Here is a 16184-nt window from a genome sequence, read left to right as displayed (position 1 = left end):
ACTTTGGAATTTTCCATGTGTCTTTAATTCAGTAATTCAGGGTTTTGCTCATAATTCCAATCCCCCCCCCCCCCCCCCCTCCTGCACCCTCCACCCTCCTCTTTCACATCTGATGCCTACATCAATTAAATATAAAATTCATCAAATATATGCTAATTGACATACATCTAATTGTCATTTTCATGAAAAAAGCATATCTCCATATTCTTATTCACATGTTGCACCCAAAATACAAATTCTTAAGTACCGATTTCTAAAACAATCCCAGAACTCTGTTGTTAACCTTTCTATTAAAATCCACAGCACTACAGAAGCTTCAGTCCTATCTAAATGTCTTAGCTTCAGCCCTACACCCAAATTTAATCATATTGGACTTGTGAAAGACCTGCTCTCCTTCTCCTGATCCCTGCTGTGGAAACACTTGTTTGCTGCCAGTCTCTTCAACAAAAACCAGCCTAATCCCAAAACTGAACCCTGTCTCTCCCTGCTTATGCCAACATCCAATGTCCGCCCCCGGTAGCTGAGTGGTCAGCATGACAGATTGTCAATCCTAAGGGCCAGGGTTCAATTCCTGGTTGGGTCAGAGATTTTCTTCACTCAGGGTGTTGTGTTGTCCTAATCATCATCATTTCATCTGCAGTGACACGCAAGTCGCTGAAGTGGCATCAAATCGAAAGACTTGCACGTGGCGAGCAGTCTACCTGGTGGGAGGCCCTAGTCACATGACATTTATTATTATTACCAACATCCAACAATGACTCTCCTCCCCTCCCACCTAACCACCACCTGGTCACCTTCCAGGATTTCTTTACCTGCAACTTGGTCTCACCATCATTCCCCAGGTCCCATCCAAAGAAAACCAACCTTTCAGTAGACTAAAGGACAGCCACACACAGCCTCAAAACAGATCCTAACCTAATCATTTTACCAACAGAATATGATTCCACCACCTTCTGTTATGGATAGCAGTGACTACCTGGCAGAAGGCCTCAGCCAGTTGTCTGACTCCTCCACCTATAAACTCTGCCAGAATGATCCCAACACAAAAGTCCAACACAAACTCCAATCCCTACTTAAAACCATAGGCTCTTCCCAGAAGCTTTCCCCTGAATCTATTTCCCTCCTCACCTGTAAGACACCCCACACATCCACCTTCTACATGCTCCCCAAATGTCAGAGACTCAACAGTCTTGGAGCCCCCATTGTAGCTGTTTATGGTCTTTCCACTGAAAAAATTTTGGCCCTCACTGACCAACACATCCAACCAATTGCCCAAAATCTAGTCTTCCACATCAAAGATACCAACCACTTCCTTCACCAACTCTCCATTGTCCTCACCTCTTACTTCCTATATCCCTACTCATCACTGTTGCTACCACTTCCCTATAGACCAACATTTCTCTCGCCACTGTTGAACACCACTCTCTCACTGGCCTCCAGAATTCTGATTCGCCATATACCTTATGCACTATATCCTAACACACAACTACTCCTCCTTTGAAGGGAAGGTACGCAAACAAATCCACAGTACTATCAAGGGCACCCACATGGCATCCTCTTTCACTCTCTTGGCATGGGACATCTACAGCAAGTGTTCCTAACCTCCCAAAAGCCCAAACCTGTGGTCTAGTTTAGCTTCTCTGATGATATCTTCATGATCTGGACTCAGAGCCAAGACACTCTATCCCCTTTCCTTCACAACCTCAACACTTTTTCTCCCATCCGCATCTCCTGGTCTTCCTCAACCCACATACTACAATCCTAAGTGTTGACCTGCTCCTCTCTGATGGCTCCATCTTCATCTCTGTCCATGTTAAACCCACTAACCACCAACAGTACCTGCACTTCTACAACTGTCATTGCTTACACAACAAAAATCCTCTTCCCCCATACAGCCTGGTCACCCAGGGATGGCATATTTGCAGTGACAAGAATGCCCTTTCCCAGTGTGCTCAAGTTATCACAAAGGCCTTCACAAACAGCCACTATACCCCAGATCTAGTCCACAAACAGATTTAGTATGCCATATCCCCACACACTCCCAGTCCTCCCTCCAACCACTCCCAAGAACCAGGTATAAAGGAGTGCCCTCTTTGTTACTCAATACTAACTTGGACTGGAACACCTGAAATATATCCTTCAGCAGGGCTCTGATCATCTATCATCATGCCCCAAAATGAGGGACAACACCCAACCCAAGATCCTTTCCACTCCTCCAAAAGTGGTGTTCCATCACCCACTTAACGTTTACAACATCCTAATCCCAACCCCTAGCCAACAGGTGCAAGGCTTGCTCAGTCCATCTGCCCAGAACTTCCTATTCCATCCCTGTCACAGGCTTATCCTATCCACTCAGAGTCCAGGCCACCTGTGAAAGCAACCATGACATACACCATCTCTGATTCAATCATTGCACAGCTTTTGATATTGGTGTGACTACCTACCAGCTGACCACTAGGATGAATGGCCACTGCCAAAGGACACCCTGTGGTATAACATGCAGCTCAACATAACACACTTGAATACATTGGCTGTTTCATAACCTGAGTCACCTGGATCCTCTAGTCTATCACCAGCTTCACTGAACTGTGAAGATGCTAGTTATCCTTACAACAACCTTTCTCCTAAAATCATCCGAGCCTATCCCCACTGTCCCCACACCTTTCACTTCACAGTTTCCATCCCGATATTGGCTGTCAACCTTGCCCTGCCACCTAGTCCCAGCCAGCAGTGCTGACTCCTCTCTCCCTACTCATGCCCTGCTATCCATCTCCTTTCCCTGACCCACTTCAGACTGCTGTTTCCGGTCAACATGAGACAGTCGCATTCTGGCCAGAGTGAGTGGCCAAGTGTGCACGAGGAGTGCTTGCTTGTGTGAATGTGTGTGTATTTTCCTTCCTGAAGAAGGCTTTGGCTGAAAGCTCAATATGTAACAGTCTTCTCATTGTGTCTTTCTGTAACTCAAGGTCTCATCTTTAAGGAGAGTATCAATCTATCCTTTTGTAATATTGTTGATCTTTTATAAAAGATTGTTAATGAAGATATTACAAGTTAATTTTTGATCTTCATGTATTTTACACTTCATGCTTAATGCACAATTGTTAAAAGATTTACATTAGACAGGAATCAAAGTCAGGCCACCCACTATGCAGGTGGGCATTCTAACCAAAGAGTCATGTGGCCCATTGACAAAACTGGCCCTAAATTAATGAATTAAGACCTTTGGAAAATTTCAAAGTCCGTTTTCTCCAGAATTTTTGAGAGTAGCATCAAACAACTTTGGTATACTGACATTTGAGCTCTGAACTTCATGTACCATAAATATCAAAACTTTAAAAACTTCAATTGCTGTGCAGTCTCTCTATTAATTACATATTTTTACATATGTATCTATACTCTGCAAACCACTATTCTGAATATCAAGTATTTCTTATGGCAATGATCACTGTAAACAGGCCAGCTATGAGTGTTAATGTAGTCACATCTAAACCAGCTAACAAAAAGAACAGTGTTACATTAAAATCAAAGACATTGTCAAATTTCCAGAACTTATCTTCTTTTCAAAGACAAGTGAACAATTTGTTTAAGTCTCACAGAACATTTCCAAGTAGGACATTTGTATGCAACTTGATGTTGGAGAATCTGTCACACTTTTGAATAGTCTTATCTATGAATGACTAAGTCAGCCAAAACTTTGTTAGTCATGTTTACCTGGTGGGACTGACCCTGTTTCTGACAAGTCAGAGCACTTGTGTTTTTATGTGGACACCCTGGATGCAGCAACACTGTAGGATTTCCCAATCACACATGGTAGGTTTGTCCAGGAAAAGGCAGCAGATCCTGATTTACAAGTGTTGGTTCAGCACATCTCCACCTGTCAGCCATGGACAGTCAAAGCAATTCAGAAGTCATTAGTTCATGATGTTATGGACGTGTCACGGCCTATCAGTTCAGCAGGTGTCATTCTTCTCCATACAGAATTGGGTCATTCACAGGTACTTACAACAAGGTCTTTACAACAAGAAGTGCTTCATTTGTTGCACCAAAGTCATTAGGGCATGGTCAGAACAAAAAAACTTGCCTGACACCATTGCACTTGGGTCAGGATGGACATGCAGGTCAAAAAGTTGACTGCCGGATGGGAACGCAATTGTGAGTGATGCATTTAGGAGTTTTCCATTTGTTGTTCCCACACATTCCACAACTGCTTCTCAAACCATCAAAACATTGATGTCAGGTTTTTGCATAGAGGGTCTTCCAGAGGTAATTCTTTCCGACAATTGACCACAGTTTGTGTCAAGTGAATTTCAATGCATCTGTAAAACCAATCATTCCAACCCCAGTCAATTGGAGAGTGGAATATTTTTTATGCACTTTTAAGTAGCAAACAAACGGATTTTTTTATTCCCGTGGATGGGAACAAGCACTACAAACATTCTTGGCTTCCTACCATTCCCAGCTGAGAGGCAGCATCATCTGCAGAATTGCTTCATGGCCACTGTCACTAAATTTTACTTCATATAGCGGAGATGCTGAGTAGCAGATAGGCACAACAAAAAAACTGTCACAAATTAGCTTTCAGCCAGTATGGCCATCAAAACTGAAGCCACACTGCAGTGTGGCTTCAGTTGCCAGAGTCTGCAGTCGTGGGTGTGTGAGTATTTTTGATGAAGGCCATATTGGCCAAAAGCTAATTTGTGACAGTCTTTTTGTTGTGCCTATCTGCAACTCAGTACCTCCACTATATGGTGAGTACCAACTTTACTTTCATTAATATTGTTACATTACATCCTGGATTTTCCCCTATTTGAATTTTACTTCACCTTCAGCATCCATCTCAGTGATCAGCTAAGTACCCTTTCACTACTCAGTTTAAAATTAATGATGTCTTTTTCAGATTGATCAGAGCCCACAGAAGATGGGAACGCAACATTCTCTTTTTGGCATTCAGGTTCCTTCTGATGTACACAGACAGCACTACAAACAAATTCGTGCATGTTGGCTGTGTGATCCTGCCTCAGACCTCTCATTTCAGATTTGGTGCAACACAGGATCTTACTGCCAATGTCGTTCACACCTCCCTTGAGTTTGGCACCACCAGTGCTGGAGGTGAATCCAATGGAGATCGATGTGGCACTCGTCAGGGTCAGGTCAGGATTGCCCAACAGCGATTCTTCACATCAGGGATGGACCAGAAGGCAAGATGTAATTCACTTCAATAGCACCTTAGCTGCTGGTTGCAGGTGTGCACCCTATGCCTTTTTTGAGCCAGTGTTTCTGGACACTCACAAGTTGGATGGCAGGGTGCGGGCAGGGGTGCTGTATTGACTGTCACTCTAGTGCCTGCCTCCTCAGTGACAGCTATGGCCAAGCTTTCCCCTCCTGTCATTCTGCTCACTACTCAATGATGATGAGGAAGTTTGTGGAGTGGGGAGTAATGTTGTCATAGCCCATCTATCCCACACAAGAAGTAGTTATTCTGTGCGCAGAGATTGACACCAGATGTTTTTACTAGAGGTTCTGCTGTTGTCCAACAGTGGCAGAACCCCAGGAGTATCCCAGCTGCCGGCCACATGAGTGCCACGCCCCTTGAGCGAGCTGAGGTGCCACTGGCACCACAGATCATGTGTTTAAGAGGCCCCCAACCACAGCTCTGCCTAGTTGAGTAGCTAAATTCTAGCAGTAGTCAAGTATCATTATAGTAGCAGTCATAACTTTCTCTATGAGTGTAGTGCAACAGAGCTGACCTAAAGACTTAACACTGTGGATTGCAAGCCAGATGTGAATTGTGAACAGTTAAGGTTTTTAACACCTCCTGGCATTGGCCAAGGAATTGTATAAGGAGTTCAGTGAGGATTCTTGTAGTAAGTTATATTTTTCACAACATTTCTCACAGTGGTTCTGTTCTCTCATTCTTTTGATTTCTGCCCCAGAAACCCATCCTGATAGGACAAGTCATAATTCTGATGATGAGACTTTACTTGCTCACTTTATCCATGACACCAGGGCCATGCAAATATCTCATACATTGTGGACTGATGAGCAGCCAACACTGGTCTGAGGGGAGTTTCCACACCACTGGGTCATCAAAGTGTTTATTTCTGTAAGCCTGAAAGCAACATATCAGCAAAACAAACATGACATTAATCACTATAAACATGTTTTGATTCTGGCACAGTTATGTACAGTCTAGCAGAATGCTCAAAGACATCAGGACCACATAAGTCTCCCTCATGTTATGGGCTGGCAAACAGCCAATGTTGGTCTGGGCAGACATCTCCACCAGACAGCTCACAGGGTTAAGTCCCCACCTGTGGGCTTGACACAGCACAATGGATGAGCCAACTCCAGACTCTATATCAGCAGTTGAACTTCTGCCTTGTAGGGCAGTGGTTTGTGGCCAGGGCAGTACCACTGCCATCCACCCACATCAGCATGAACATCTCTCCCAATAGCAGTTGGCCTCTATGAGAAGCCAGGCAGATGTTCACACTGCTGGCACTTCTTGCTCACAGCTGCATGGGGCATGCAGTGCTGAACGAAGCAAACAGCGCAAGCAAAGCAGGACATGGACACCACATGTCCAGCACACCGCCACTGCATTTTTCAGGTGATGGTGCAGCCAGCAGATCACATGCTGCGGGGCACTTGCAGATGGGGAGGATGGGGGGGGGGGGGGGGGGAGTGATGTGGCAACACAGCACTTTGATCATTGTAGTGCAGGAATGAATAAAGATGTTTTACCTTGTAGCCTAGTTTTACTGGGCACCACCACCACCTCAACACCCTGCTGCTCCTACACCGTAGCACCCCCCTCACTCCAGGTCATGACTTGGGCCAGAAGTATTTGAGTATCACTGGACCTTGTCTGTTGGCTGGTGTCAGAACACTCAACCTCCATTTAGTATGACTTCTCAACCACAGTGAGGTGAATGAATGGATTATTGGTTTTTCTGATTGTTTCTCATATTTTGTACATAGAGGATGTGGAATCTAAGCAGGAGATTGACAGAAATTTGAGGGTTATGTTTATACAGACAGTGATTCCAGCTGATCAGTCTCAGTTCCATGGCAATGCAAAGGAGCGTTATTTACAACCAGTGAGATCAAGTCAGGGTAATTTGTTATGCCATTCTGCACCATGAAATTTGTGTTAACTGTCATACATACAGGCACATGGATAGTCACTCATGTATAGTCAAGATGGTTGATGATAAGATGTAAGTGTTATATTGTGGTATACAACCTGTTGTGTGTTCTGTGTTACTCACTATGTACTGGAGCTTAAAATTTCGCAATGACAGTCTCAGGCAAAGAGTGTCACTGGCTGAAAGGCAGTTCAAGCATTAGTTAATGAAGTAGTGCAATTGATAACAGGTAATACTGACTTGACAAACAGGCTTTCAGTTGGGGACAAGCAGTTAGAATCAGCTAAGCAACCTAGTCCTTTACTACATCCAGCCACCACCATTTCAATCACACCTCTTCTGGAAAGTTGACTGATGATGTAATGTCTTTTCTAGACTACTGGCAATTAACAACGAGAATTGGGGGATGGTTAAAGGATCAGTTACTGCTGGTGATGAAGTTATGACTGGTAGGAGAAGCCAAGATGTATGTCAGATGTCCAGAAGGCTAAGTGGCGTGCAAACACTTGACAAAGTGAAACAAGGCGTGCTACAAAGCTACACAAGGCAAAAAAGCATGGTGCTTTTTTTGCTAATAACTGAGTAGATGAAGAAATATAGAGAGTCAACAGAGAATTTTGCAGACAGGATACATAACGTGACTATGCTGACATGGAGAGAGTGACAAGGCAAATAAAGGATTAGAACTCTATGGTCAGATTAGTCACAGTGTTTGAAGAAATTGACGTAGCAACAGCAATGTAGGATAAGAGATGCTATGGATATGGTAGGATAAGACGTGTGCAGAGGCAATGTTACCAACCTCAGTATAATGGATATGGTGTGTCTGGATACCACCAAAGCAATTGTAGGAATACTGCAGGGAAACATGAGATGAATAATCATGTGTTAAACACAACAGGAAACCCCAGGCCCACCATGTGGAGATATTGGTAAATTCTAATGCAACAAGTTTTGATGTGTGAGTGGAATGTGGCATACTGGGAGTGATGAAGGGTATAAAGTGCAAGTTTTTATTGGACACAATGGTACATGTATTGATAGCAAGTATGGACCTCATGGGTCTGAGGCAACTGAGCCCTCCAACTATAACTTACATGGAGTTGGAGACAGTGATGTGAAGTCTTTGGGTTCAGCAACTGCAGATTTTCAGGTCGGGCTGCAGTTTTTTAAGCAATGCATAGAAGTTTGGTCCTGGGTAAGTGAAGGATTAGACTTTCTGATGACATAATATGCCAAAGTTGAGCTTAAATGAATGTAGTTGATCTTAGAGGGAAAATGTTCCAGCTAGGGAAGGCTGTCACTAGTGAAGTACTGTCAGAAGAAGCAACAATGTTAAGGGGCAACCCACTTGAACTGCAGTCAACACCACTAAGGATCAATTAACATATTATTGCACCACAAAGTGTTGGAAAGTTGGTCTGTGTAAATGTGGAACTGGAATGGCCAGTTAATGTGTTGTGTTTGGTAGAACCACTTGCATAAAATGATGTATTAGACACATCATGATGCTTAGTAAGGCAAAGCATTGCATTCATGTGGGAGACGTTGCTTGGGAAAGTGCATACCATGCTCTTTTTTCCTCTCACTCTACTATCAAGTAGTAGATGGAGTGGTAGAGGAGAGCACTAGTCCGTGAGGGGCAGCTATGGTAGTTGTGTCAAAATAGTCACCAGATGTTACTAAAAGATGTAGTAGTAGTAGTAGTAGTAGTAGTAGCTTTATTCATCCGTAGATCTCTTTTTACAAGGATACAGGACATGTCAAAGTATTTACAAGTTCAGACCAATTTAAAATACGTCAGTTCGTACACACATGTTTACGGATTTCTAGTTAGAGACAATCATTAGATTTACTCCTGGTATAAAATACTTTTTTTACAAATAACTTATTAAATAATGTAACACCACACTGTTCACTCCACTTCACTCACTACACACACAAACATACACACACACTGGTGATATCTGAGCCATTTTCTGTACCACAACTTTCCATTTGCTATTCTGAAAAACTGAGTCAGCGTCCCTCTATTATGAGTGAGATGTTGAGCTCAGAAAGACAAAGAGGTGTTAGTATTGTGCACTGCATAGCTTGGGGGTAAGTTTTTCTAGAAAAGGAAAAAAGAAGGAAAAAACATAGTGTGAAGGTGGTATGTGGAATGTTGGATGTTTTATAATCATTATTATTATTTATTTGTAAAACTTTTTTTTACCAAACCCTTACTCTGTTTTATCTAAATAATCCTTCAATGTATAAAATGTATTGCATAGCAGGTACTTTTTAGCTGGCGTTTCAGATAAGTGTATTTTTGCAATTTCTTTTAACTGTTTTGGTAATTTATTGTACAGTTTTATTCCTTGGTAGAAAATGCTGTTTTGAGTTTTATGTTTATTTTTTCTTGGCAAATGTAAGTTGAGTCTAGCTCTTGTTCCATGGTCATGGACAGAACTGTTTGTGCAGTAATTACCAATGTTATTTTTGATGTGTACAACTGACTGGTAAATCCCAAGTGTTTTGAACAGATCTTTACAATGAGCTTGACTACCATTTTTGGTTATGATTCTTATGCCTCTTTTCTAGAGTTTGAAAATTGCGTTCATATTTTGCGCATTTGTTCCCCAAAAAAGAATGCCACAGCTAAGAACAGATTGTACATATGAATAGTATGTAACTAAAAGACACTGCATGTTACACACCGATGATAGGATTCTAAGGGCTTAACACGCTGATGACATTCTGTTTGCAAGTACCTTTGTGTGTTCACACCACTTCAACTGAGAATCAATATTCATTCCTAGAAATTTTGCATTTGTTACACAGTCTATACAGGTGCCATCTACATTTAATTTAACATTGTCATTTTTCCTCTTCAAAATGAAATTCATGACGTTAGTTTTCTTTATGTTCAATGTCACTTTATTGCTTATTGACCAGTCATAAACTTCCTTGAGAGCTTCATTTACTTTCTCTGCAAGGAGTTCTCTTGTTTTCTCAGTGACTATAAAATTGCTGTCATCAGCGAATAGAATTTTTTCACCATGAGTAACACTTCTGGGAAAATAATTTATGTATATCAGGAATAGTATTGGTCCTAATATGCTACCTTGCAAAACCCCTATATTAATGTATTTTGGTTCTGATAAGTGTTTTACTAAATGTTTAGATCTATTTGAAGTCTATGTTATCTCTACTCTTTGTGCCCTATCTGCTAGGTATGATCAAAACCAGTCATTAGCTACCACTGTTATTCCTAATGCTTCTAATTTATTTAATAGACTCTTGTGGTCGACTGTGTTAAAGGCCTTAGAAAGATCCAAAAATATGCCCGTGACACACTCATCTTTGTCAAGAGCATCAAGTACAACCTTTGTGAATTCTACTATATCTGACTCCCAATTTTTGCCACTTTGGAAACCCAACTGTGATTCGCTTAAAATGTTGTATTTATTTAGGTAATTCATTAATCTGTTTTTCATAATTGCTTCTATTATTTTTGAGAATGGTGACAGCAGGGAAATGGGCCTGTAATTTTCTACATCTTCTGCATCACCTTTCTTAAGCAAAGGTACAACTCTTGCCTGTTTTAACTGCTCTGGAAATATCACTGATGTGAAGGATTCATTTATTATATTTGTTAAGGGGCCTTGTATAATCTCTATGCATTGTTTCAGTACACACATTGATACTTCATCTAAGCCTACTGATTTTTTATTTTTTAGTTTTTGAACAGTTTGATTGACTTTATTCTATGTGGTTGGAAGTAACATCGTTGTATTTAGTGCAACTTTATTTACAAGTGTTACATGAGGGGCGTTTGAAAAGCCCATGCAATAATAAAAACTATTTACATGTTTGGGGTAAACCTTTTTTATCTTTAAGCATAGTCTCCTTTTAGACTTATACACTTCGTCCAACACTGTCCTAATTTGCTGATCCCTTCCGAATAATAGGAATTGTCCAAGTCTGCAAAATAGCTATTAGTTGCTGCAATCACCTACTCATCTGAATAAACTCTTTGTCCCACCAGCCATTTCTTCACATTGGGGAACAAATAGTAGTCCAACGGAGCCAAGTCTGGAGAATACGGGGGATGTGAAATGAGTTGGAATCCTATTTCCATTTATTTTGTGACCACAACTGCTGAGGTGTGTGCTGGTGCATTGTCGTGATGGAAAAGGACTTTTTTGTGGTCCAATTGCTGGCGTTTTTCTTGCAGATCGGTTTTCAAGTCATTCAATAATGATGAATGATATTCACCTGTAATAGTTTTACCCTTTTCCAGATAGTCGATGAGGATTATCCCTTGTGAATCCCAAAAGACAGTCGCTATAACCTTTATGGCCGAAGGAATGGTCTTTGCCTTTTTTTGGTGCAGATTCTCTCTTAGTAACCCATTGTTTAGATTGTTATTTGGTCTCAGGAGTATAGTAATGTACCCATGTTTCATCAACAGTGACAAAATGACACTTAAAGTCCTGCAGATTCTTCCTGAACAGCTGCAAACCATCCTTGCAACACTTCACATGATTCCATTTTTGATCAAGCATGAGCAATCGTGGAACCCATCTTGCGGATAGCTTTCTCATGTCCTAATGTTTATGCTAAATGTTATGTACCCATTCATTCAAGATGCCCACAGCACTAGCAACCTCATGAACCTTAACTCTTCCGACATCCATCACCATATCATAGATTTTATCAATGATTTCTGGAGTCGTAACCTCCACAGGGTGTCCAGAACGTTCAGCTTCACTTGTGTCCTATATGGCCACTCCAAAAATTTTGAAACCACTTTAAATTGTTCTAATCAAAGCTGCAGAGTTACTGTAATGTTTATCAAGCTTCTCTTTAGTCTCCTGAGGCGTTTTGCCTTTCATAAAGTAATGTTTAGTTACCACACGAAATACTTTTTCGTCCATTTTTTGACAATCACTCGATTTCCTTGATTCACACGAATGCCAAACACAAAGAAATAGACCAATATGGCTGAAACTTGGTGTGTGTTCTTTCAAAGATGCTACTAACTAAACATGACCTTGATACATGCCGGTGGTGCCATCTCTCAGACTTTGCACGGACTTTTCAAATGCCCCTCATATTTCTTTGGGGGAATTTTTTCTGTAACTTCTCTGTAATACTTGAAAAATGCTCATTTACATAGTTTGCTAAGTGTTTTGGATCATTTATTACCTTATCCCCCTCCCTTAGCAGTATGTTATTCTGTCTTTCTTTGCCTCTCCGTGTTTCCTTTTATATAGCATCGCATACTGCTTTGCTTTTATTTCCTGCATTATATATTATTTTGTCATTAAATGACTTTTTTGCAGCAATCAGCACCTTCCTATAGATCTTTTTGTATCTAAGAGAGAAATTTAAGAATTCTGGATCATTGCAACTCTTTTTCATGGAACTGAGGTATTTAAGTGTTTGGGAGGACTTCTTAATACCTGTTGTTATCCATCTGTTTTTGTGAGACGTTGATACAGACATGCATATTTTTGGAAATACCTTTTCAAAGTCCAGTTTAAATAATATGGAGACTTTAGAGAATCATATTCACATTGGTTTCCTTATACACTTCATCCCAGCTTTGTTTTGCAAGTTCCTTTGAAAAATCTTTTATTTTGATTTCCGATAGATGTCGTTTGTAGGCTTGTAGTTTAGGGAATGATTCGATGCCTGATTTTACTGTTGTTATTTGACAGAGACGGTCTGATAGTCTGAGATCTTGTACAGCTACATCACATTTTTCTTTGTCCATATTTGTGACCACATGGTCACCTACTGATGCAGTCATTGTAGTTACCCTTGTTGCACTATTGGCCAATAGGGACATACCAAAACCTTGAAGGATATTTATGAAGGTGCTGCTGGTTTCATTTATGATAATAGTGTTGATGTTAATGTCCTCACAAAGAATTATGTTGACCTTTGTACTTGAGACTTTATCTAGAACTTCTGTTAATTTATTGAAAAAAGTGTCTACTCTACCACTGGGAGATCTATCCACACATAAAATGATTAATTTCTTGGTGATATCAAGCCCTATTAAATGAATATCTGATATCTCAAAGTGTTTGCTTCACTTGCTGTACTGAGGTCATGTCTTGATTTGAACTGTGCTCCTTTTCTGATGTAAATGCACGATCCTCCACTCATTGAAGGAATTCTGCAGTAAGATCAAAGACTGAAGCTCAAATTCTAATAGTTGTATTTTATTTTTTATTGATTGAATATTTTAGTGGAGGATTGTTAAGTCTGTTACTCTTTCCAATTGTTTGTTTTCCTTTGTGACATATGGTTTGATTGATTTTTGGAGTGATAAAATCTGTCTTGTGAGTGATTGTTCAGTATTTTTTGAAGCTCTGGAGATATTCTTTAGGCAGGGGAACCTGTTGTCTGGATTTGTCCTAAAAAATACTTACTTCTCCTACCCATGACTACAGGTATTTGACCATGTGTGGCCTGAGACCCACCACCTATGCTTTCATGAATCAGCTGTACCAATCTTCCCTTCTCAGTCCTATTTAGGTGTAGGCCATGCCTAGTAAAACCCCATCTGTTGACAGTCCCAACAGGCACCAGAGAAACATGAGCAAAGTTGGCTGCCCTCAGAGCCATCCCTAACCCCACATTGATTTGCCTCACAGTGCCATCAAGGTGTGGCCGATCATGATGCTGGAACAGCTCAACAAGGTGTACGTTGGTGCCATGAGTAAGGGAAGCTATCTCATCCAAGTCACCACTATGTCATATGCCCCATCCCTGTCCAAACTGTTTGCTACCTCACCCACAATCACTATATGGTACTCTTTTATAAAGTCCTTACATAAAGACCCTAAGTTCTCTATCACATGATGACAGCTCTGCATTTGGCTTGAAGATACTGGTGGCCTGGTATGCTGCCCCTCAACTTTCCTGTAACTGAGGTCCTACACCTCGCCCATGGCTACTACCTAGCAGCAGCACTTTCTTCTTGCTAACACTTTGTACACTCCTAGGCTTCTTGGTGTCAGTTGAAATGTGCTGCACATTTTCTGCTCCTTGTTCTACCTGAGGCTCTTCTCCACTTAACTCTGGCAGTGGTAGATACCTGTTTTTGGTATTGATGATAAACTGTCAGATCGCATTCTCTTTCTTTTTATCCTCCTACCAGCTGCCAGTTCCAAACCAGTTCCTTCCTTACTTCCTCCAACTGTGCCTGAAGGGCACAGATTTTCCTTCCCTGCTTCCAAATAAAAATGTTCCTGTTGCATACTCTGGAGTGCCAGGAGAGAGCCTCTTCTGTTCTCCCAACATTCTCCCCACTGCAGCCCCCACCCACACCCCCCCAGTGAAAGTATTTTCTAGAAGATTGGCAACAAATATGGTTCAAATGGCTCTGAGCCCTATAGGACATAACTTCTAAGGTCATCAGTCCCCTAGAACTTAGAACTACTTAAACCTAACTAACCTAAGGACATCACACACATCCATGGCCGAGGCAGGATTTGAACCTGTGACCATCGCGGTCGCGCTGTGCCGGACTGTAGCACCTAGAACTGCTCGGTCACTCCAGCCGGCTGGCAACAAATCCCTCTATTCAGTAACCTGTAACAGCTCCCACATTTCTCACTCATGGTCAGTTTTGAGAGAACAATTAAGTTTAAAGAATGTTTTAAATTTGTAAAGGATGCAAGATTGGCTGCATGTAAAAAAAAAAGCCTTGGTGCCATGAGTCAGGTTGTTGTTGTTTTTGTACTGATTTAGAGATACAATGACAGAAGAATGAATTAGTAATTTCTTTGCTTTTAAAGAATTTATGTATCAAATGTGTTTGGTCAGGTTTTTAAACGTTTATAACTTGGAAAATTTAGGTCTAGATCGCGTCTATCTACAAGTAAACAATATGAAATGTGTTAGTTAAATACCATTTAGAAAAATTTAATTACACTTTTATTGTGACAATAGACACTCATGAAACTAGTATAGATTCTGCTGTGAGTGCAGACATCTTTACAAATGAACACCACTGAGACTATTGACAAATTAGGGCAATGAAAGTTCTTCTCTACCAAGGGTTTGAGAAGTGGGTACCATCCATCAGATAGAGGTATTCTCCAAAGACTGTCCAAAAACTGCATTCTTGGTCCCCTGGGCCACTGTGCACAGCTATCAAAATAACTCAAAGCCATAATCAATGAGCCCCTCTCCCCAATGTTCACACTATACAGATGTTCTCCCGCATATTTTTCTGGATTAGCCCTTTAATGGAGTTTAATAGCACTTCAGAAGCTAATTATCTTTCCACAATGGGTATTATTCTAATCTTCTATTATCAGTATTACAGTTTTTTCAGTTTTGGTAAGGCCATTGCTGTGGGTATCAGATGAGCATCAGAGTGACAATGAAATACTTCCAGATAATATGTAAACCCATTTTGTTATTGTTTAAATAGTAACACTGAAATCCAGTCTTACAGGGACACTGGATATGATAGCAATCATTTCAACTTATAAATGATGTTCTAAATTAGCAGCTTTCTGTAAATTATAGGAGAAATTCCAAATCAGTGTATGTTTGATCCATTAAATAAACAAAATATCATAATATAACCTTGGTGGTTTTAGTTATTTAGGCAATAGGCCATGGTCTAAGGTATGTTTCTGTGCTTAACATTTAGTGCAGAAACATTCCTTAGAACAATAGCCTAATATCCAAACAACTAAAGTCACCAGTAATGTAAATTCCAGCATGAGAGCCTGCATTGTATCATAATATAAATTTTCTCTGGTTATTACACTTCATTAAGTCATTCATCAACAGTGTTCAGAGTTGTTGTTAGCATTTTGTACAGCATCTTTAAGGTGAGATACCTGTCATAGCAGTCCCCATTTGTTCCAATAGGTACATCAAATTCAACCTCATCATAAGCATCATATGGCTGTGTCTTGCGTAGATCCCACTTAATGCCAGATCCTCTTAGCATCACTCCACTACAACATAAAATCAGGAATGTAGTAAAGTATTTAATTGTAGCTGAGAACTGCATAT

General features: G+C 40.8%; 1 protein-coding gene across 1 annotated transcript in view; it reads right to left on the bottom strand.

Moving 5' to 3' along the window:
* Positions 1-16184, bottom strand: part of LOC126100424 (NADH-ubiquinone oxidoreductase 49 kDa subunit-like) — a 169062-nt gene that overhangs the window by 7714 nt on the left and 145164 nt on the right. The window contains exon 7 of the mRNA XM_049911028.1: positions 16007-16126. Coding sequence (XP_049766985.1) covers positions 16007-16126 — 120 coding nt within the window. The remainder of the gene's footprint in view (positions 1-16006; positions 16127-16184) is intronic.

The sequence above is a fragment of the Schistocerca cancellata genome, chromosome 9 (assembly GCF_023864275.1).
Source record: "Schistocerca cancellata isolate TAMUIC-IGC-003103 chromosome 9, iqSchCanc2.1, whole genome shotgun sequence".
NCBI lineage: Eukaryota > Metazoa > Arthropoda > Insecta > Orthoptera > Acrididae > Schistocerca > Schistocerca cancellata.
Note: the sequence above shows the minus strand (reverse complement) of the source record. Positions and strands in the feature narration are given on the sequence as shown.